The 20,659-nt window shown below is 41.6% G+C and overlaps 2 protein-coding genes across 6 annotated transcripts in view; one reads left to right on the forward strand and one right to left on the reverse strand.

Moving 5' to 3' along the window:
• SLTM (SAFB like transcription modulator) overlaps nucleotides 1-12,563 on the forward strand; it is a 50,110-nt gene extending 37,547 nt beyond the window's left edge. For all 5 annotated transcript variants that reach the window (XM_058665773.1, XM_058665775.1, XM_058665776.1 and 2 more), the window contains 7 exons: nucleotides 1,021-1,201; nucleotides 1,931-2,055; nucleotides 2,828-2,998; nucleotides 4,109-4,420; nucleotides 4,536-4,662; nucleotides 7,000-7,160; nucleotides 11,490-12,563. In XM_058665773.1, the coding sequence (XP_058521756.1) occupies nucleotides 1,021-1,201; nucleotides 1,931-2,055; nucleotides 2,828-2,998; nucleotides 4,109-4,420; nucleotides 4,536-4,662; nucleotides 7,000-7,160; nucleotides 11,490-11,598 (1,186 nt within the window). In that variant the 3' untranslated portion in view covers nucleotides 11,599-12,563. The remainder of the gene's footprint in view (nucleotides 1-1,020; nucleotides 1,202-1,930; nucleotides 2,056-2,827; nucleotides 2,999-4,108; nucleotides 4,421-4,535; nucleotides 4,663-6,999; nucleotides 7,161-11,489) is intronic.
• Nucleotides 12,564-20,063: 7,500 nt separating this feature from the next.
• The window catches only part of MINDY2 (MINDY lysine 48 deubiquitinase 2), a 90,671-nt gene continuing 90,075 nt past the window's right edge, over nucleotides 20,064-20,659 (reverse strand). Inside the window, exon 9 of the mRNA XM_058665782.1 lies at nucleotides 20,064-20,231. Coding sequence (XP_058521765.1) covers nucleotides 20,163-20,231 — 69 coding nt within the window. The 3' untranslated portion in view covers nucleotides 20,064-20,162. The remainder of the gene's footprint in view (nucleotides 20,232-20,659) is intronic.

Raw genomic sequence — 20,659 nt, forward strand, 5'->3', positions numbered from 1 at the left:
TGAAGTTCTCAAAACGTACAATTATTCCTTTACTTATGCAAAGTAGCATTACTGGAAATTTTTAGTGCCTATAAAATGACAGCAAGGTAAACAAACAAGCCTAACACTTGGTAAAAATGGAATTAAGATTTTTTTGTTGATTTTTAATGGCATCAGTGTCTAGTGTGAAATCTGAAAGGTGCAAGACATGTTATATAGCTATTTTTGTGTAAGACTATCCTGACCATTCTATGTGTCATGAGATATTTAGAATCTTTGGTCCTTATCTACTAACTGCTAATAAAGGCTCCATAATTGTTAGGGTCGATTAGTAATCCTGACCCCAAAGAATCACTAAGTGGCTTGCTGGAGGAAGACATACTGACAGACATAATTTAATACCGACTGCCGAGAATGAGAAAATGACATAAACAACATTAAAAGTCTAATACAGTCACAACTCAGTTGGACAAGTAATCGAACAACCTCTGACTGGAAATGAAGTGTTACCTGGAGCCGTGTATTAATGGGCCAGGAAACACTGTGTAAAGTGCCCTGTAGGACACCATTTTGTCACATGTAATGCTTGGTATAATTAACGTTCTGGTTATGAACCCGAGTCGTTAAAATGAAGTACATGCCTTGTTTAAGGAGATAAAATATATAATAGACAATGGGAATTTTACAATCAAAAAGCATGATAAAAGTTGTAGTTTTATAAATTCATATATGTAGAGTATTTCCTTTTAAAATGTTAATTAATGGGCTGTTAATTATAGTGGGATTTTTATTTAAACAGGAATCATGTAAAAGGCAATTCCTTTATATAAAATTCAGCCGCTCAGTTGACAGTCTCATAAATAAGTAACAATCTTGGAATCTGTTTAAAGTTTTATTTTGAGTTCTCTTTCCAATTACATTAAAACTACTTAGATTAAGTTTAAAATTGACAACCTCAAGGAAAATTTCAAAATCAAAAACTATTCTCTTTCACACAGTGCTAGCATAATTTAAGTATTTCTAAATACTGATTTTTGTTAGACGAAGAGAGATTGCAGAAAGAGAGCGTCGAGAGCGAGAACGCATTAGAATAATTCGTGAACGGGAAGAACGGGAACGCTTACAGAGAGAGAGAGAGCGCCTAGAAATTGAAAGGCAAAAACTAGAGAGAGAGAGAATGGAACGCGAACGCTTGGAAAGGGAACGCATTCGTATTGAACAGGTGCAGTCAGAAAATCTTTTCATCTTAAATAACTCACCTTTTTCAAACCTTGTGATTTTGCCCTAAAATTTGCTTTACTTCCTGTAAAGCTACTATGGAATGAGTTCAGCTAATGAGTACTTAAGTGTCCCTTAAAGATAACAATGCATTAGGTACTAGTTAAAAATATGTTTAGTAATGACTTTGTTCTAGATCATTGGTGATAACTCTAGCTCTGCAATATCATGGCAGCCTAATAGTCTGAGCATGGGACTCTGAGTCCAGAGTAGTTGTAATCCAGGCTCTGTCACTATTCCAGTCTTAGAATATAAGAACTGTTTCCTTACATATTTCAATGGGAATGATTTCCCAAGGCTGGAAGGAAATAATGCCTCTCTTTGCAGAATTGCAACCCAGGATTTTAAGGCACTTAATCTCCATGTACAATACTAAGATCTCTGTTTCTGACTCCCTGTAGATGTCTTTGCATTATTCAAATTACTAAACTAAATCTGATCTTCCCAAATACTTGCCAGCTTTTACCACCCATCCCCTATTTTTAATTTGTACAACAATAGCCATAGTCTAGATTATTGAAATCAAATGAATTTATTTGTCCCAGGTGTGTGGTTTGCCTGGTGCTTGCTTATGATGGTTTCTTAATGACAGAATTCAGACAAGGTTGCATATGTACTTACCTTCTTTTTCCGTTTTTGCATTGGTTGGTTCTTCCCTCTGTATTGTCTGAAGGAGCGTCGTAAGGAAGCTGAGCGGATTGCTCGAGAACGAGAGGAACTCAGACGACAGCAGCAGCAGCTTCGCTATGAACAAGAAAAAAGGAATTCTTTGAAACGCCCACGTGATGTAGATCATAGGTAGTTGCTGAATTTGTTGCTAACAGTTCCCTTGCTGTCCTGTTGCTGTCACTGAGCCTGTAGCATCAGACAGTACACATTTCTGTCACTGGACTCAGAGGTCCTGATCAACAGGGAGGAAAGGGTTACAATGGTGGCTTTATCAAGTGGGAACATTAAACTCTTTCCCTTCCAGATACCAAATGACTGACTAGAAATACATGGGCCTAGTAGACTTCAGTGATGGTTCTCAAACTCAGACCCATCCTGAAAAAATTAGAGTGCAAAAATTAGAGTTGTGAATTTGGGATGACTGAGAAATAGATTCTGTTGTGTTTATGCTCATGCTTTTTAGTAAGACAAAGCTTTTGTTTTAGTATAAATTCTGAGTAAGTCAGTTAATTGCGAAGAGCAATATGTGGAAGGAATGAATTACCCATGGAGTTTCTCTCTTTAACCTTTAAAAAATTAAGGATAGATGAAAAGATTGTCAGCTGCTGCTTATAATTTTAGTCTAGGAATGGTGTCAATATTTCATCCTGTCTTTTCCACTTAATAATTTAAGCAGTTTTTCAATGATCTTTGTCTCCTGCTGAATTTCTCTAACACTACATATGACTTCACATGAATCATAATTTTTTTGCTCGCTACACTTCTAACTGGATGTGTTGTGTCTTGGGTTCATTAGCTTTCTTGTGTTCACAGTTCTAATGTGGTATGTATAACTCCAAGTAGGTGTTGCATGATGATTATAAAGCTAATTTACATAAATGAGCAAATATTTCTTTTCAAGGCGAGATGATCCTTACTGGAGCGAGAATAAAAAGTTGTCTCTAGATACAGATGCACAGTTTGGCCATGGATCTGACTACTCTCGGCAACAGAATAGATTTAATGACTTTGACCACCGAGAGAGGGGTCGGTTTACTGAGAGTTCAGCGTTACAGTCTTCTTCTTTCGAAAGGTAAGTAGATATACTGAAAATGCTTCTAGTTGGGGCCTTTGCAGTGATGGAACAGGCTAAAACCTCTGACAGGCAGCACCAGCATCACAGATGGGTGCTGGTTTGTGTCTTGGCTACTCCATTTTCCATTCCAGCTTCATGGCATGGGAAAGCAGCTGAGGACGGTCCAAGGCCTTGGGCTCCTGTGCCCTGGTGGGAGATGGGAAAGAAGCTCCTGGCCCCCAGCTTTAGACCAGCCCACCTCTGGTCATTGCAGTCATTTTTGGAGTAAACCAGCAAATGAAAGACCCCTCTCTCTCTTTTTTTTTTTTTTTAAAGATTTATTTATTTTTATTAGAAAGTCAGATATACAGAGAGGAGAGACAGAAAGATCTTCCTTCCCAATGATTCACTCCCCAAGTGAACCGCAACGGCCGGTGCTGCGCCGATCCAAAGCCGGGAACCAGGAACCTCCTCCTTGTCTCCCACACGGGTGCAGGGTTCCAAAGCTTTGGGCCATCCTCGACTGCTTTCCCAGGCCACAAGCAGGGAGCTGGATGGAAAGGGGAAGTGGAGCTGCCGGGATTAGAACCGGCGCCCATATGGGATCTTGGCGCGTTCGAGGTGAGAACTTGAGCCACTAGGCCATGCTGCCGGGCCCAAGACCCCTTTTTTTGTAACTCTGACTTTCCAAGAAAAATAAATCAGTCTTTTAAGAAAGTGTATAGCTCATTTGTGAGCTTGATGGTGAACACTTTTGTTCTGTGTTAACATTTATAAAAAGCTCAGTATATAATTGAATAATCATAACTGATTATGTGCTCAATTTTATTTTTTATTAATGAGAATGTGCTTTTGTATTCAAAATTAAATAGGCCACCATAACAAGGTGAAGTCAGTTGTCATTTTCTCATTAAAGAAGTGGAAACGCAATTGGCTTTCTATGTGCCTTCATTGTTAATAGTGGCAAAACGTTCTTCAGGTTGATAGTGACTAGAATGTGCCACTCATTTAGCTGCATTTCAAAGAGAATTACTAATCGTAGCTAAAGAAGAATCATCACTGTGGGTTATACAAATATAGTGAGGTAGAATAAGGTCAATAAATGTGTTCTTTGTTTCTAATCAATAGGCGGGATCGCTTTGTTGGCCAAAGTGAAGGGAAAAAATCACGCCCTGCTCGAAGAGAAGATCCAGGCTTTGAAAGGTATTCCAAAAATTTCAGTGATTCCAGAAGAAACGAACCTCCACCACCAAGAAGTGAACTCAGAGAACCAAACCGGCGAGAAGTGCGAGGGGAGCGAGAGGAGAGGAGGACAGTGATCCTCCATAACAGGTCCGATCTCAGTCACCCCAGACATCCTCGGGAGGCCGGGCCCAACCCTTCCAGACCAGCCTCCTGGAAAAGCGAAGGAGGCATGTCCTCCGAGAAACGAGACACAAGGTGAGTGCGGTGTGCTTTTTAATTCCTCCAGCGTAGCACCTCATTCTTTTAAAAAATGGTGCTACTGTTTGTACAGCTTTGAGTTTACATGTTTTTTCTGTGCTTTGCTTACCAGAGTTGAAAGACCAGAGCGGTCCGGGAGGGACGTCTCAGGTCACAGTGTGAGAGGAGCTCCTCCTGGAAGTCGCAATAATGCTTCAGGCTACGGAGGCCGAGATGGGGACCGGGGCAGTGGAGCTCAGGTGAGTGTACTGTCAGGTCTTTACAAGTAAATGTTCTTACACGAAACCATGTACACAAGTATTACCATGATGTGACCTAGTAAGTTAAATAGCAGTCACCAAGAAACAAATGACTTGTAAAAAGTCTTGCATTTTCTCATAGTGTTGTCAGTAGTCCAAAGTAAGATGTTAGCCTTGAAGTACAACATTTTTATTAAACTTCCAGATGAAATTTCAGAATTGCTATATTTACTAAATGAACCTTAATAATCACTTTGATTTACTATCTTAAGGAATTGAAGCTCTCAAATTGGGTGGAAAACTCTGGTCCAAGCTTGTTTGTGTTTATATTTCATATTTTTCTTTTGTTTTTTGAAAACGCTTCCTTTTTCATATTTCATTAAGTAGGTTAAAGTATAGAGCTGAAATAAACTTTGTTGTCTGTTTTCTGTTCTCTTAATTCTCAGAGTGAGTGGAAAGTGTAGTATGTGGATTGACAGCACAGATACAGTTCTGTGAATCCCATGCCCAAAAGAATCCTGAAATGTGTGTTTGCATTGTACTGTGGTGTCTTGTTTTGCATTTGAATACATGTTAATTTTCATAATAGCATTTTTAAAAATTATTTGAAAGGCAGAGGAAGGGAGAATCTTCCCTCTTTTGTTCACTCTGCGAATGACTGCAACAGCTGGGGAGGGACCAGAATGAAACCAGCAACCTGGAGTTCCGTCTGGGTCTCCAAAGAAGGTACCAGAAGCCCCAGTATTCAGGCCATCTTCCAGTGTTTTTTCCTTGGCGCATTAGCAGGGAGTTGGGTCAGAAGTGGAGCAACTAGGACTGGAACTGGTCCTCATACGGGATGCTGGCATTGCAGGCCGCAGCTTAACCTGCTGTGTCACAAAGTTAGCCCCCATAACAGCATTTTTTTATTATATGTTTTCAATCTCTTGGCATTTAATGTAATGTCATTATATATTTACACACTCTGCATTTAATCAGATTTGAACCTGATGGGTAGGCAAATTTTAACGTCTATTAAGTAGAAATGTTGGTAGGTAAGTTCATTCAGCTGTCTGCCTTGAATAGAATTTCTGAGTATATAATCAAGATACTTTGCCATGTTTAGAGAAACTTACAGAAGTCTCAAAGACTAGCTCCTGCATTCAGATGTCCTATAAGTAAAGATAAAGGACTTCCTAAATCCTCTCTTGAAAATTCTGCTTTTCGGGCCCAGCACGATAGTGTATTAAGGTCCAAGCTTTGTGAAAGCGCCAGGATCCTATATGGGCGCCAGTTCTAATCCTGGCAGCTCCACTTCCCATCCAGCTCCCTGCTTGTGGCCTGGGAAAGCAGTCGAGGACGGCCCAAAGCCTTGGGACCCTGCACCCATGTGGGAGACCTGAAAGAAGTTCCTGGATCCTGGCTTCGGATCAGCGCAGCACTGGCCGTTGCGGCTCACTTGGGGAAAATCTTCCTCTCTGTCTCTCCTCCTCAATGTACATCTGCCTTTCCAATAAAATAAATCAATCTTAAAAAAAAAAAAAAAAGAAAGAAAATTCTGCTTTTCATGATGTTAGCCTGAAAGTTGTTCCACCAGTGTTCTATGTAAGCCTCTCTTATGGATTCCCTTCAGCTTTATTGCGTATAGGCCAAATACTACAATTCTGGACTCTTCTCTCATCAGGTCTTTAGTTCTTTATGTTTTGTTTCTTATGTTTGCCACTCTGTTCTTGATTGTCATATAGCAGCCATAGCACTAACTAAAGTCATTAACTAAAGTGACTGCTGTTTCTCACATATTATTCTGCATATTATTCTGACAGGATATGCCTTATTATTTGTATAAATATGCCTTATTGTTTACATAAAGCTAGATACTGGATGTATTCAAGGGTCAGCAAGCACTTGGGTACATGTTGAGTCATCTTCCCGTACCCTACCCTGAAGCCTGTAGCTTCTCACTTTGAACTTTGTATAAACTGCTTTTCATACGCTATTGCATTATTCATCTTTTTATTTTCTCAGAAATTTTATTGGCTTGTTTCTGCTGTTAAAGTAGTAATTTAAGATGATATGATGTTATGTATAACATGTTATGTTTTGAATGTTATATGTTGTGTATAAACTAAGATTGAAGTATAGGTGAGGTGGTCACAGAAGGTGACTGGGAACTCGCATTTACTTTTAACATGTTGGTTACTCATTACTATGTCAATTAATTCCATAATGATGTAAATTTTTGCTGATGGTAAAAAAAAAAAAAAAAGTAGTATAAGTAAATTGTCATGGAGTATAAATAAGTAAATTGTCATGAAATTGAGGGTTTTGTGACTTCTCTGTTAATATGCTTTTCTTTAGCACTATCCTGAAGAACGACATGTAGTTGAACGCCATGGACGGGACACGAGTGGACCAAGGAAAGATTGGCATGGTCCACCTTCCCAAGGGCCTAGCTACCATGACACAAGACGAATGAGTGATGGCCGGGCAGGAGCAGGCATCATAACCCAACATTCAAGGTAAATGGCTAATAAGTTAAGACTTGTGCCAACATACAATTCAACCTTTATTCATTCCTTATTGGTTGCTATGGTTTTTGAGAGACTAAACTATAATTAGTAGAAACTCTAGGTCTGTCTGAATACTCTCCCATATCAATTAAAAAACTTCAGTAAGGGATTGTATGCAGGGCAGCACTTTAATTTCTAATTGGCTCGGGCAAATCAGTTTAGATGTAGGTGTGTATGTACATTGGAATCCAAACAATAATGAACATTAACCTTGATTTGGGACCATTATATTCATTGTCTAGCAGTCCTGATATTCCAAGAAACTGGAAATATGTTCTCTTTCCTTTTTAAAAAAAAATGGTAGCAAAACTTTTGGACATTTGATACAAAGCCTATTTATAAGCTAAGAGACAATCTTGATGTTCCCTTAAAACCAAAGGTCATATTGACACTTCAGTCATGAAATCTTCAATCTCACCATTTTCCCTGTCCTCCTTTTTCCTCATTTCCTTTAAGAGAAGTAATTAACCTGGCTTAATAACTGAATTTTCACTATTCTGTCACTTCTCCCATCAAACTAAGAATTATACTTGTGCTTACACAGTCTCATCATCCCTATTGTAATTATTTTTATGAGAAAGGCAGAGACAGAGATCTTCCATCTGCAGGCCCATTCCTTAAGTGACCACAGTAGCCAGGGTTGGTCCAGATTGAGGCTAATCCAGGTTTCCCACATGGTGGTGGGGCCCAGTTACCTGACTCAAGGTGCATTACCAGGCAGCTAGAATCATGAACACATATGTGTTTGGTTTTTCAAGGTCATCAATGACTTTTTACAAAATATAGAGTCCATTATTTTCTAAGTTCTTAGGCTCCTGGGTGGCTAAGTGGTGTTTCACACTGTGGCTTTTCTTTATTTTGAAACAGCTTTCTGTGCTCTAAAGCTTTGTAATTTTCTTTCTTCCTGGTTTCCTTTGCTGCCTCTCCTTCAGATGATTACATACTAGACACTGCTTTTTATTTTTAGCTCTGTATCACCACCTCTATGTGACTGCATCAGTTCAAGGTCTCGGGCAATGCATTCCTTTTCTATTATTCCTAGTTTCTTTTTAAATTTGAAAGGCAGAATGACAGAGAGGTATGTTCCTCTACTAGTTCACTCCCTAAATGTCAGCAGAAACTGAGGCAGGGACAAGCTGAAGTCGGGAGCCAGGAATCAGAAGTTCCATCTGAATTCCCATGTGGGTGGTAGGCATCTGCTGCCCTCCAGGGTGCTCCTGAGCAGGAAGTGGCATAGGAAGCAGACATTGGACTTAATCCCAGGTATTCTAGGATAGGAGTCTGCCATTCCAGGCAGCCAAGCAGTGACCAGTGTTCTGCGCTATTTTCTTGCCCTGCAGTTTTTAATTTTTTTTCCTTCCATTTAAAAAAAAAAATCATGTATCTATTTAAAAGGAAGATAAATAAAGAGGGAGGGAGAGATAGAGTCCCATCTGTTTGATGACTCCCCACATGTCCATAATGGCCTCGGCCAAGCCAAGCCGAAGCTAGGAGCCAGGAACACCATCATGCACATGGCCCCAGATGGCAGGAATCCAGGCACATGGCTAGCAGCTGTGCCTCCGTGCACATGAGCAGTAAGCTGGATCGAGGCAGAGGTAGGATTTGATTTCAGTTACTTCTAAACTTGATGGCAGGCATCTCCGGCAGCAATGTAGTCTGTTGCACCAAATGCTCACCTTAGCCCCAGCTTGCTTTTATAATTTGCCAGTGACACTGTCCATCTCAGTCACCACAGCTGGAAAAACATTGGTCTCATATTCATCTTCATTCCTAGAATAAAGTTATAGGTGTGGTTTCTATTGAAAGAATTTTTTCAGGGCTATGAACATTCAGTATATTAGCCAAGATACCACTCAGGATGCCTGCATATTGCACATCCAAAAACCCAAGTTTGCATTTCGGCTGTTCTGATTCCGGCTTCGTATTAATGTCCATTCTGGGAGTCAGCAGGTGATGGCTCACATATCTGCCACCCCTGTGGGAAGCCAGCATTGAGTTCCAGGATCCTGACTCAGCTCCATTTGTAAGCTTTTGGGGAGTGGGCCGAAAAAATGGGAGAGAAACCCCTCCTTCTTTTCTTCTTTTCAAATGAAAAATGTGTTTGTAGTACCTATTGCTTCTTGCTCATTTCGGGGCTTTTTTGTTGTTTGTTTTAAGATTTATTTTTATTTTCATTATAAAGTCAGATATACAGAGAGGAGGAGAGACAGAGAGAAAGAGCTTCCGTCTGATGATTCACTTCCCAAGTGAGCGCAACGGCCGGTGCTGTGCTGATCTGGAGCCAGGAACTTCCTTCAGGTCTCCCACGCGGGTGCAGGGTCCCAAGGCTTTGGGCTGTCTTCGACTGCTTTCCCAGGCCACAGGCAGGGAGCTGGATGGGAAGTGGGGCTGCCAGGATTAAAACTGGCGCCCATATGAGATCCTGACACATTCAAGGCAAGGATTTGAGCCACTAGGCCACGCCACCGGGCCCTGTTTTTTTAAGCTATGTTTTTTCCCCCTTCTCTGTTTGGAAAGTTAGATATACAGAGAGGAGGAGAGACAGAAAGATCTTCTGTCCACTGCTTCACTCCTCAGGTGGCCACAACAGCCAGAACTAAGCCGATCCAAAGCCAGGAGCCAGGAGCTTCCTCCAGGTCTCACTCGCGGGTGCAGGGTCCCAGGGTCTTTGCCCGTCCTCCACTGTTTTCCCAGGCCACAAGGAGGAAGCTGGATGGGAAGTGGAGCAGCTGGGATAAGAATTGGTGTCTATATGGGATGCAAGGCGAGGACTTTAGTCACTAAGCTCCTGCGCCGGACCCCTCATTTCAGTTTTTAACTGATATTTTCAATTTTTAAAAATTATTATTTTATAGCATTTTGTGATACAGTTTCATAGGCTCTGGATTCCCTCAGCCCCTCCCCTGACCCTCTCCCCATATTGAATTCCTGCATATTGTTACAGTAGTACAGCTCATAACCAGTCATGATTCCTTCATTGTGGATATGGACCATGCGGAGAGTCCAGCATCTTACTGTCCAGATAAATTCAACAGTTTCATTGGGATACCTTCCTTGGTCTGAAAGTAGAGCTGGCAGAATATCATCTCCTCCAATGAGATGTCACTACACAGCTTCAACAACAGGAAGAAACGTCGAAATTAACAGCATCATGAAGTTAATTAACATGGTATTAAGTGACCAGTATGTTAGAAAATGCAAGTTCTTCACCACATCCTGTGACTACTTCCTTGGCATCTCAATTTTAGTATATACACAACCAGCCGCTATAAACCTTCTTTTTTTTATTATTTATTTTCTTCTTGTTAAATTTATTCATATTCTTTGTAAAAGATGGAGCTCCCACTCTTAAGCCACTTACTTGTTTTAAAAGTACAAGAACTTCTCTTGGCCACAGGGTCTAATCTAGACCCCTGGGATTAGACCTTTCTGCAGTCAGTTCCATGTGGATCCTCACGGCCTACGTTTGTTGTAGAACTGTTTCGGCTGGGTCTTTTTTTCTGTTAATAAGATTCCAGAAATGTTTCTTGAATGACTTCCTTTCCATCATAGGCTCCCATGCTGTAGCATATGCCAGGATCATCCGGAGAGTGTATTATTACTAGAGCGCTCTCCTTAGAGTTTGTCAGGAGGCTACAGCAGTGTTGGGAATTTGCATTCCTAACGATCTCTTTGTTGGAGTTGCTGCTGCCAATCTCTGAGTCCACTTTGGAGTGAAATTGCCCAGGTTCAGTTCCCCACTGCCGCAATGCTTAGCTGTGTGACCTTAGATACATTTTTTTAAAAAAGATTTATTTTATTTTTATTGGAAAGGCAGATATACAGAGAGGAGAGACAGAGAGGAAGACCTTCCATCCAAGGTTCACTCCCCAAGCGGCCGCAGTGGTGGGAGCTGAGCCAATCCAAAGCCAGGAGCCAGGAGCTTCTTTGGGTCTCCCACGCAGGTGCAGGATCCCAAAGCATTGGGCCGTCTTCAACTGCTTTCCCAGGCAACAAGCAGAAAGCTGGATGGGAAGCGGGACTGCCGGGATTAGAACCGGTGCCCATATGGGATTCCTGGCATGCAAGGCGAGGACTTTAACCACTATGCTATCGGGCTGGGCCCTAGGCACATTTTTTTTTAACTTGCACATCTCAGTGTCTTCATCATGAAAATGTGTTAGTAATGGTACATGCAGAACAGTGCCTGATAAAAGTAAGTGTTGTGTATGTTTTGACTATGATCATTTGTTTTTTGTTCTCTGACATTTTTTTTTTTCTTTATATCCTTTTCAGTAATGCATCCCCAATTAATAGAATTGTACAAATCGGTGGCAATTCCATGCCAAGAGGAAGTGGCTCTGGATTTAAGCCATTTAAAAGTGGACCTCCACGGCGATTCTGAAAAGGAGCTGTCTGCCATGGTTTCAAGATAATTTATTGAAATCTCCTATGAACTTTACTTGACTACTTAAGAGGACCTTGACTTGCTTGAGAGTTTTGTCCGGCTTTTTTTTTTTTCCTTTTTAAAATTTTAACATGATTGTTTTTCTCAATTTTAGAGAAGATGTTTAAATAGTTCTGTTGTAACTTTTAATAGTTTTGTGTACCATTCAGCTTGTTTTCTTGCAGCACCAACATACATTTGGAAAGGTTGGAATTGAAGCTGTTTTGTTGAACACTGTGTGACTATGCAGAGTAGCTTGCAGCTGTGTGGTAGTGGTCTCATTTGCAGCACTAGCTCCATGGTGTCAGGCTCTGGAGTTACTTCTTTTCACCAAGCATTGTCAGCCTCCATTCTGAAGGCTGTCTAAGCTTTAAAAAGTCTGTCATCTAATTTTTAGAGAATACAGGTTTGTTTTTTTTTTTTTTTTTTTTGCATTTCTGAGTATTATGTAACCTATTTTTGCAGAAGGTACTGTTACATTAAGTGCATCTGTGTATCCTGGTTAAAGAAAATGTAATCTTTTTTGAAATAAACCTTCATATTCTGTATAGTTGCTAAAGTGTTGAGAACCTTTTTAATTGTAAAATGAGAACTGAGTTTCAATTTAGTATAGCAGCACACTTGTTCAGGTTTGCATGGTTTGAAACCAAATAGACTAATGAAACCTTAGCCATAAGGTTCCTATCATGAGGTTCTTAGCCTGAGTTGTGCAGGTAAGTGCACTTTGAGGTAATCTGCACTGTACATTGGATAAATTCCATCTCTGGGAATTGTGTGGGTATTAATGTTTCCATGTTCCCAACTATGTTGAGAAGTGGGAAAAACCCAGGTTCTAGATTGGTGAATCGGTGGGATTTTGTAAATACTTGTATGTGGAAAGACATTGTTGTCTTTTTTGTGAAAATAAAAGTCCACACTTGGAAGTGTATGTGTCTTTGTTTCTAGCGATCTGGCTGCCTTGTGGGGTCAGTATTGAAAACTAGATTTAGACATTTGTAAATGAAGATAAATTCCTCGAAGTGAAGGAGGAGGAGGACAGTTTCCTTGTTCCTGTATGTGTTATTGCTAAATCAAATGCTACATCATAATGTAGATGGTTCTGTGATCTAGAATCCACAGGTAACCTAGCAATAGCTAAAGAAAATTGAGAGAGTTAGTTTGGGCAAGATTCAAAACTGAAATTACACATACCAAACACACTTATAAAGAAAAGGAAGGGGGCCATCATGGTACAGCACATTAAACCATGGCCTGTAATGCCAGCATCCTATATGAGCACAAGTTTGAGTCCTAGCTGCTCCACTTCCTTTCCAACTTTTGCTAACAAGTCTGGGAATGTAGCAGAATGCAGGTCAAGTGCTTGAGCTCCTGCCACCATGTTGGACCCTGATGGAGTTCCAGGATCTTGGGGATAGCCTGGGTCAATCCCAGGTGTGACCACTAGCTTGGGAGTGAATCAGTGGACGGAAGATCTCCTGATCCCTCTGTCTTTCAAATTAATCTTTCTTAGAAAGTGAGAATTTGGGGCCCAGCAGTGTTGCCTAGCAGCTAAAGTCCTTGCCTTGAACATGCTGGGATCCCATATGGGCGCCGGTTCTAATCCCGGCAGCTCCACTTCCTATCCAGCTCCCTGCTTGTAGCCTGGGAAAGCAGTCGAGGATGGCCCAAAGCTTTGAGACCCTGTGTCCGCGTGGGAGACCTGGAAGAGGTTCCAGGTTCCCGGCTTCAGATCGGCGCAGCACCGGCCCGTTGCGGCTCACTTGGGAAGATCTTCCTCTCTGTCTGTCCTCCTCTCTATATATCTGACTTTGTAATAAAAATTAATAAATCTTAAAAAAAAGAAAAAGTGAGGACTTGGAATCTGACAAAATTTCCAATCTCTTAAGTACATGAAGTATTTTTCCTACATTAGAATTCTGCACAGGCTAGACTGTCATATAATTCAGTTCTTGTGTGCTTAACCTAGTTCGATTGCGTATAAATTATTATTAAGGGGAAAATAGGTTGTATAATTCTTTATGAAGAACCTAATCTCATTTTCTTACCTAAACATGAATATTAATCCTTCCAACAAATGCTTATCATTCCTCTCAAGCATCTCAAATTTAGCATGTTAAGTTTTCCTTGCAAATAGGTAGTCATCTTTAATCAAGGTAAAATTGGCTTCTATTTCCTAGAATCCTTAAAATTCAGCACTTACGACAGCAGTGTGGCATAGCTAGTTATGACACAACCTGTGATGCCAGCACCCCATAAATAAATATTAAAAACAAACAAATGGGCCCGGCAGCATGGCCTAGCAGCTAAAGTCCTCGCCTTGAAAGCCCCGGGATCCCATATGGGCGCCGGTTCTAATCCCGGCAGCTCCACTTCCCATCCAGCTCCCTGCTTGTGGCCTGGGAAAGCCGTCGAGGACGGCCCAATGCATTGGGACCCTGCACCCGCGTGGGAGACCCGGAAGAGGTTCCAGTTCCCGGCTTCGGATCGGCGCGCACCGGCCCGTTGCGGCTCACTTGGGGAGTGAATCATCGGACGGAAGATCTTCCTCTCTGTCTCTCCTCCTCTGTGTATATCTGGCTGTAATAAAATGAATAAATATTAAAAAAACAAAAAACAAAAAACAAATACCACTCAGGCCCAAAGCAACAGCCAGCCTAGTAGCTAAGCCCAGTATCCCATGTGGGCGTTGGTTGGTGACCCAGCTTCTCCACTTCCCATCTAGCTCTCTGCTTGTGGCCTGAGAAAGCAGTCAAGGACAGCCCAAAACCTTGGGACCCTGCAACCACATGGGAGACCCATAGGAGGTTCTTGGCTCCTAGCTACAGATTGGCTTTGCACCTATTTTTATATTGTTTTTAAGATTTTTATTGATTTGTATTGCAAAGTCAGATATACAGAGAGGAGGAGAGATGAGAGAGGAAGATCCTCCATCCGATGATTCACTCCCCAAGTGACCACGATGGCCGGTACTGTGCTGATCCAAAGTCAGGAGCCAGAAACTTCTTCCGGGTCTCCCATACAGGTGCAGGGTCCCAAAGCTTTGGGTCTTCAACGACTGCTTTCCCAGGCCACAAGCAGGGAGCTGGATGGGAAGTAGAGCTGCCAGGATTAGAACCTGCGACCATTATGGAATCCAGGCACGTAACCGCTACCCTATCGTACCGGTCCCCAAGCAGTTTTTTTTATAACATCTGAATATTTGTAAGATTAACTTATCTATGAGTTCTTTAAAGGCTTTTATTTTTATTACACATACATCTGGCAATCCTGGTCGCTCTAATTCCTATTTCTGTAACTTCTGCAAAGGCAATCTGCTTTACCTGCTGTCCACTCAAACAATAAGCTCATTTTGGCAACTAATCGAGTAACCGCCCACACAGCTGGAACAGTGTTCAGGGCTATCCAGTCTAAACTTTAAAGACCACAGATTTCAGCATGTGGAGATTATTGGCCGATTCTACCATTTGCTAGCTTTTGCAAGTATGGGCAATAACTTGGCTTACTTCAAATACTGGACAAATTCTCATTTTGTTCTAGTGAAGTCATGCTATCCGATACAATAAGAGAACCGAACTGGCAGAGCTGCTGACTGGGCAAACTTTATTTGTAATTAGATGAATTCTCAAAATTTTGGCCCTACCCCAAAGGATTTGTGGTAGAGAACATGCTTTTTTTTTTTTCTTTCTTCTAGGAAGATTTCCTAGGAGGATTCAGATATGCACCTAGGGTGCAGCATCACTGTAGATTTAGCTCAGATAACGTAAGACCAGAGCCAAGCCTTTTAAGAGCAGCTAGCAGGCCCAGCATGATAACGTAGTGACTGAATTTTCACCTTGCATTCACCAGGATCCCATATGGGTGCTGGTTCATATCCCGACTGCTCTACTTCCCATCCAACTCCCAGTTTGTGTCCTGGGAAAGAAAGGGGATGGCCCAAGGCCTTGGGACCCTGCACCTGTGTGGGAGACCTGGAAGAAGCTACTAGCTTTAGATCAGTTCAGCTGTGGCTGTTGCATCCTCTTGGGGAATGTACCAGCAGATGGGAGTTCTTTCTCTGTAGCTCCTTCTCTCTCTGTATCTGCTTAACATTAAAAAATAATTAAATCTTAAGAAGTGCAGCTGGAAATTTTATGGGTAGCAGAATTTTCCCCATCACTGCTCCAACACATGTCATTTTAATTTTAGAAACTCCATGTTTTTGCCAGTGGAAAGAGATGGCTGTGATGAGTATAACTTTCTGGCTACGTGATGAGTAATTCCTTCAAAAAGTTGAACCACCCAGGTTGCAGGTTGAAAATCTGTATCAGCTTTTCAGAATTTGTATCCAGAGCTTTTGGAATGTCCTGATTAAGCATTTTTAGAATATTAGTATTATGTATTATGCAGGTAAGCAGCACTTTGTTTTCATTCGAAGTAGTCTGAAGGGTTTTTGAGATCCTAAGGTTAGGAGACTAAGTCTGGACCAACAAAGTCTAGTGGTTGAGACACCTTCTTGCACACCTATCTTTTGTGAGAGTGCCTGGGTTTGAGTCCTGCCTATATTCCTAATTCCATCTACATTCTTTTTTTTTTTTTAAGATTTATTTTGTATTCATTATAAAGTCAGATATACAGAGAGGAGGAGAAACAGGAAGATCTTCCGTTCGATGATTCACTCTCTGGCTGCAATGGCCAGAGCTGTGCCGATCGGAAGCCAAGAGCCTCGAGCCTCCTCCAGGTTTTTCACAAGGGTGCAGGGTCCCAAGACTTTGGGCCGTCCTCGACTGCTTTCCCAGGCCACAAGCAGGGAGCTGGATGGGAAGTGGGGCTGCCGGGATTAGAACCGGCGCCCATATGGGATCTCGGTGCGTTCAAGGTGAGGACTTTAGCCACTGGGCCACGCCGCCGGGCCCTCCATCTACATTCTAATGCATACCCAGGTAATGCAGCAAATGAAGGCTCAAGTAATTGGGTCTTTGACCAGTGGGGAGATTTTGGTGGAGTGTCTAGCTCTGGATTAGAGCTCATCTCATGGCATCAGATGGGCCCAGCTCTGGCAGTTACTAGCATTTCCGGAGTGAATCGAGGATGGAACATCAATCTTTATGTAACTCTGACCTTTGTATAAATAATATCTTTTAAAGTTTTTTTTTAATGACATGTATGTGAAAATTTTCCAAAGTATGTTTAGAAAAGGAGGGACCAGGGCCAGGTGTGGTAGCCTGGTGGCTAATGTCCTCAGCCAAGGATGGCCCAAAGCCTTGGGACCCTGCACCTGTGTGGGAGACAGAGAAGAGGTTCCAGGCTCTTGACTTCGGATCTGCACAGCTCTAGCCATTGTGGCCACTGGGGGAGTGAATCATCGGATGGAAGATCAGTGTCTCTTTCTCTATATGTATCTAACTTTCAGTAAAAATAAATCTTTTTTAAAAAGGAAGAGAAAAGGATAGGGCAGGCTAAAGTCCTCGCCGTGCACATGCCGGTATCCCATATGGGTGCCAATTGTAATCCCAGCAGCCCCACTTCCCATCCAGCTCCCTGCTTGTGTCCTGGGAAAGCAGTGGAGTGACTAAGCTTTGGTTTGGGACACCTGTATCCCATATTGGAGTGACTGGGTCCAGGTCTGTCTCCAGCACTTCCAATCCCTCCTCCTTATGCACACCTTGGCAGGCAGCACACGATGACTCAGGCAGTGGGGACTTTGCTGCCATGTGGGAGGGCCCATGGTGCCAGGCTTCTGGCTTCTGCCTGATGTGTGCATTTGGGGAGTGGACAAGCAAATGGGCGATAATTTGTCTCTGCCTTTCAATAAATAAAGTAGGAGGGAGTTCATTAGGAAGATTAAGTATGTATATATTCCACTTTGTTTAATGAAATATTAATGAAAAAGGCAAATCTAGAAGGCAGTGATAAATATATTTATTTTTATCGACCTCCATATATTACTGTCAGAATAAAACATCTGTAAAGAAAAAATAAGTTTTTCATCCTGAATTAAACTGTTCTTTGGTAAATCAAAAGCAAAATAAAAGTTTTGGAAATTTTGAACCCATAATCTTTCACCCTTCAATGGAATATTCAGTACCCATTTATACCTCAGGGATGGGAAGCAGGGGAGGGGACACGGATAAAACTTAAAATACTTCCTTGCCCAAGCTGTTTAATCTTTCATGTTTCTATATCCTTAATGGTGACAGTATTTATCTCCTAAGATTGTCAGGTTTAATAAAAACACAAGTAGTGCAAATAGCAATGTCCCACTAAGCAGGGTGTGGTGTTAACATTGATTCTTATGAACCAGGCAGGTCCTGTGAAAGGGACAAGGGTGTTCCAGGGAATGCTGCGTCTCAGAGGCTACTATATTTACGTTATCACTGCTTCTTTAAACTGACTTACTAGGGAATGTGAGCAACCCAAAGAACAGTCTTCAAAAATGATCAGCGATCTCTGTAAGCAGTGGTTCACCTGAAGCTCACCACAAAGCTGTCATTCCTTGCCTGATTTGGCCTTCACTTTGTTGAAGGCATTGCTTGGAGCCTAGATGACTTTTATGATCTCCTATTCTTTTTTTTTTTCAGATTTATTTATTTTTATTGGAGTGTCATATATACAGAGAAGAGGAGACAGAGAGGAAGATCTTTCGTCTGTTGATTCACTCTCCAAGCAGCCGCAATGGCCAGAGTCAATCTGATCTGAAGCCGGGAACCTGGAACCTCTTCCTGGTCTCCCACACAGGTGCAGGGTCCCAAGGCTTTGGGCCGTCCTCCACTGCTTTCCCAGGCCACAAGCAGGGAGCTGGATGGGAAGTGGAAGTGGAGCTGCCGGGATTAGAACCGGCGCCCATATGGGATCCCGGCATGTGCAAGGTGAGGACTTTAGCTGCTAGGCTACAGACCAGGCTCTTGTTCCCTATTCTTGAGTTCCAGTGAGCTTAATTTAAAATTTTAATGACTAGTTTATTAACCAAACATGAGCCTTCCCACTAAATGTAGCTGATTTCATGAATCTCTTGGTATATTTTATTCCTAATAAAAGAATAACCTAGTTTCCAAGGAGCATGTATATCAATTTGCAAATTTTGATTTATAATTAGTAGATGGTAATACATGTTTTCAAGTTTTACATTTATTATTTTTTTAAAAGATTTTTATTTATTTTTATTGGAAAGGCAGATATACAGAGAGGAGAGACAGAGAGGAAGATCTTCTGTCCAATGGTTCACACCCAAAGCGGCCACAACGGCTGGAGCTGAGCCAATCCCAAGCGAGGAGCCAGAAGCTTTTTCCAGGTTTCTCACATGGGTGCAGGGTCCCAAGGCTTTGGTCTGGGTGCAACATTCATTTTTTTGAAGTATTTTTATTGGGCCTGGTGCGGTAGCCTTGTGACTAAAGTACTCACCTTGCACATTCCGGGATCCCATATAGATGCCAGTTCTAATCCTGGCAGCCCGCTTCCCATCCAGCTCCCTGCTTGTGGCCTGGGAAAGCAGTTGAGGACAGCCCAAAACCTTCAGACCCTGCACTCATATGTGAGACCTGGAAGAAGCTCCTGGCTTCAGATCGGCACAGCACCAGCTGTCGTGGTGTCTGGGAGTGAATTGACGGGTGGAAGATCTGTTTCTTCTGTGTCTCCTCCTCTCTGTATGTCTGACTTCCCAATAAAAATAAAAATAAATCTTTAAAAAATCAATAAAAATGTTATTTGAGAGACATGAGAGGGAAAGATAGATAAAGAGATCTCACATTTACTGCTTTACTCCCTTGAATGGGTGCAACAGTCGCATCTCGGCCAGGCTAAAGCTAGGAGCCAAGAACTCCATTCTGGTCTCCCCTGTAGGCATTAGGGGCCCGAATATGTGGGTCACTTTGTGCTGCCTTCCCAAGCACATCAGCCGAAAGGGACTAGGAAACAGAGCATTGAAGACTTAAAGAAGTGCTCCAGTATGAGTGATAACATCAGAGGTAGCGGCTTAACACACTACGCCACAACACCAGCACCTGAAGTTTTGTATTGTCCATGTTTTTCACTCTAGCCCTGAGTCTAGATTTATGTCTAACAGGAAAAAAAATTTTTTTAGAAGGTTTAAGTAAGCTTCATAATTTCCTAGAACGTTCTCATTTAAATTTCTTGTCTTGCTGCAGGAGAAAAAGTTGTTCTTAGTTCCCTTGCTTGGTATTAGTTATCTATTACTATAATTTATTGAGCATTTACTAGATATATGGAAGTTTAAGTATGAATTAAGATTTCTATAATAACTTTGAAACTATTAATCCCATTGTATAGATGAGGGTTCCTCAAAGGCTGGTGAACTTAGAAATGGCTAAGATGCTTAATTTTGACTTTTTCTACAGGATCTAAAACACATGTGACCAAAAAGGTTGGGTGAGAATTTGAAAAGAGGCCTGGACTAGCTTTGTCTTCTGGGATCTACTTGTGACTGCAGGCTTCAGCCTGGGCTTCCAAATCTGAGCTCCAAAAGACAAGGGGATGACTCCCAGGGAGCTAGAAAGTGAGAACAGAAGGTCACAAAACAGAGATGTTGCTTACTGTAGTCTGAGATTGCTGCTCCCCAAATGTCCTTCTACTGGCTCTAGGCATTTGCAGGATGAAACCTGGAAAACCAGAGGGGACACAATTATGGGCTTTCAAATATCTAAATTTTACGCTGAGGCTGAAACCCAATTATCTTCCTTATTTAAAAGACAAACAAGAACTACAAAATACAGGTATGTTTAAAATTTTCTGCATCTTAAAGTAATTATAAAAAAATGCAAACATCAAAGGGGAAAAGGAGAGATATTTAGACCTCCTAGAAAAAACATTTGTTCATTTGGCTGCTTAATGCAGATTCTAAGAAAGGTGACACATTCCAAAAAAGAAATGTCCATCAAAATCATCATGGAAGAATCTATGGTTCTCCCCAGCCTGCTGTCAACATTATAAATCAGGGATAGATTCTTGTAGGATTAATGGACAGATAAATGTTAGATCACTTCCTGAAAAGCATGATGGAAAAGAATCAAAAAAAGCAGCAGAACAC

The sequence above is a fragment of the Ochotona princeps genome, chromosome 6 (assembly GCF_030435755.1).
Source record: "Ochotona princeps isolate mOchPri1 chromosome 6, mOchPri1.hap1, whole genome shotgun sequence".
Taxonomy (NCBI): domain Eukaryota; kingdom Metazoa; phylum Chordata; class Mammalia; order Lagomorpha; family Ochotonidae; genus Ochotona; species Ochotona princeps.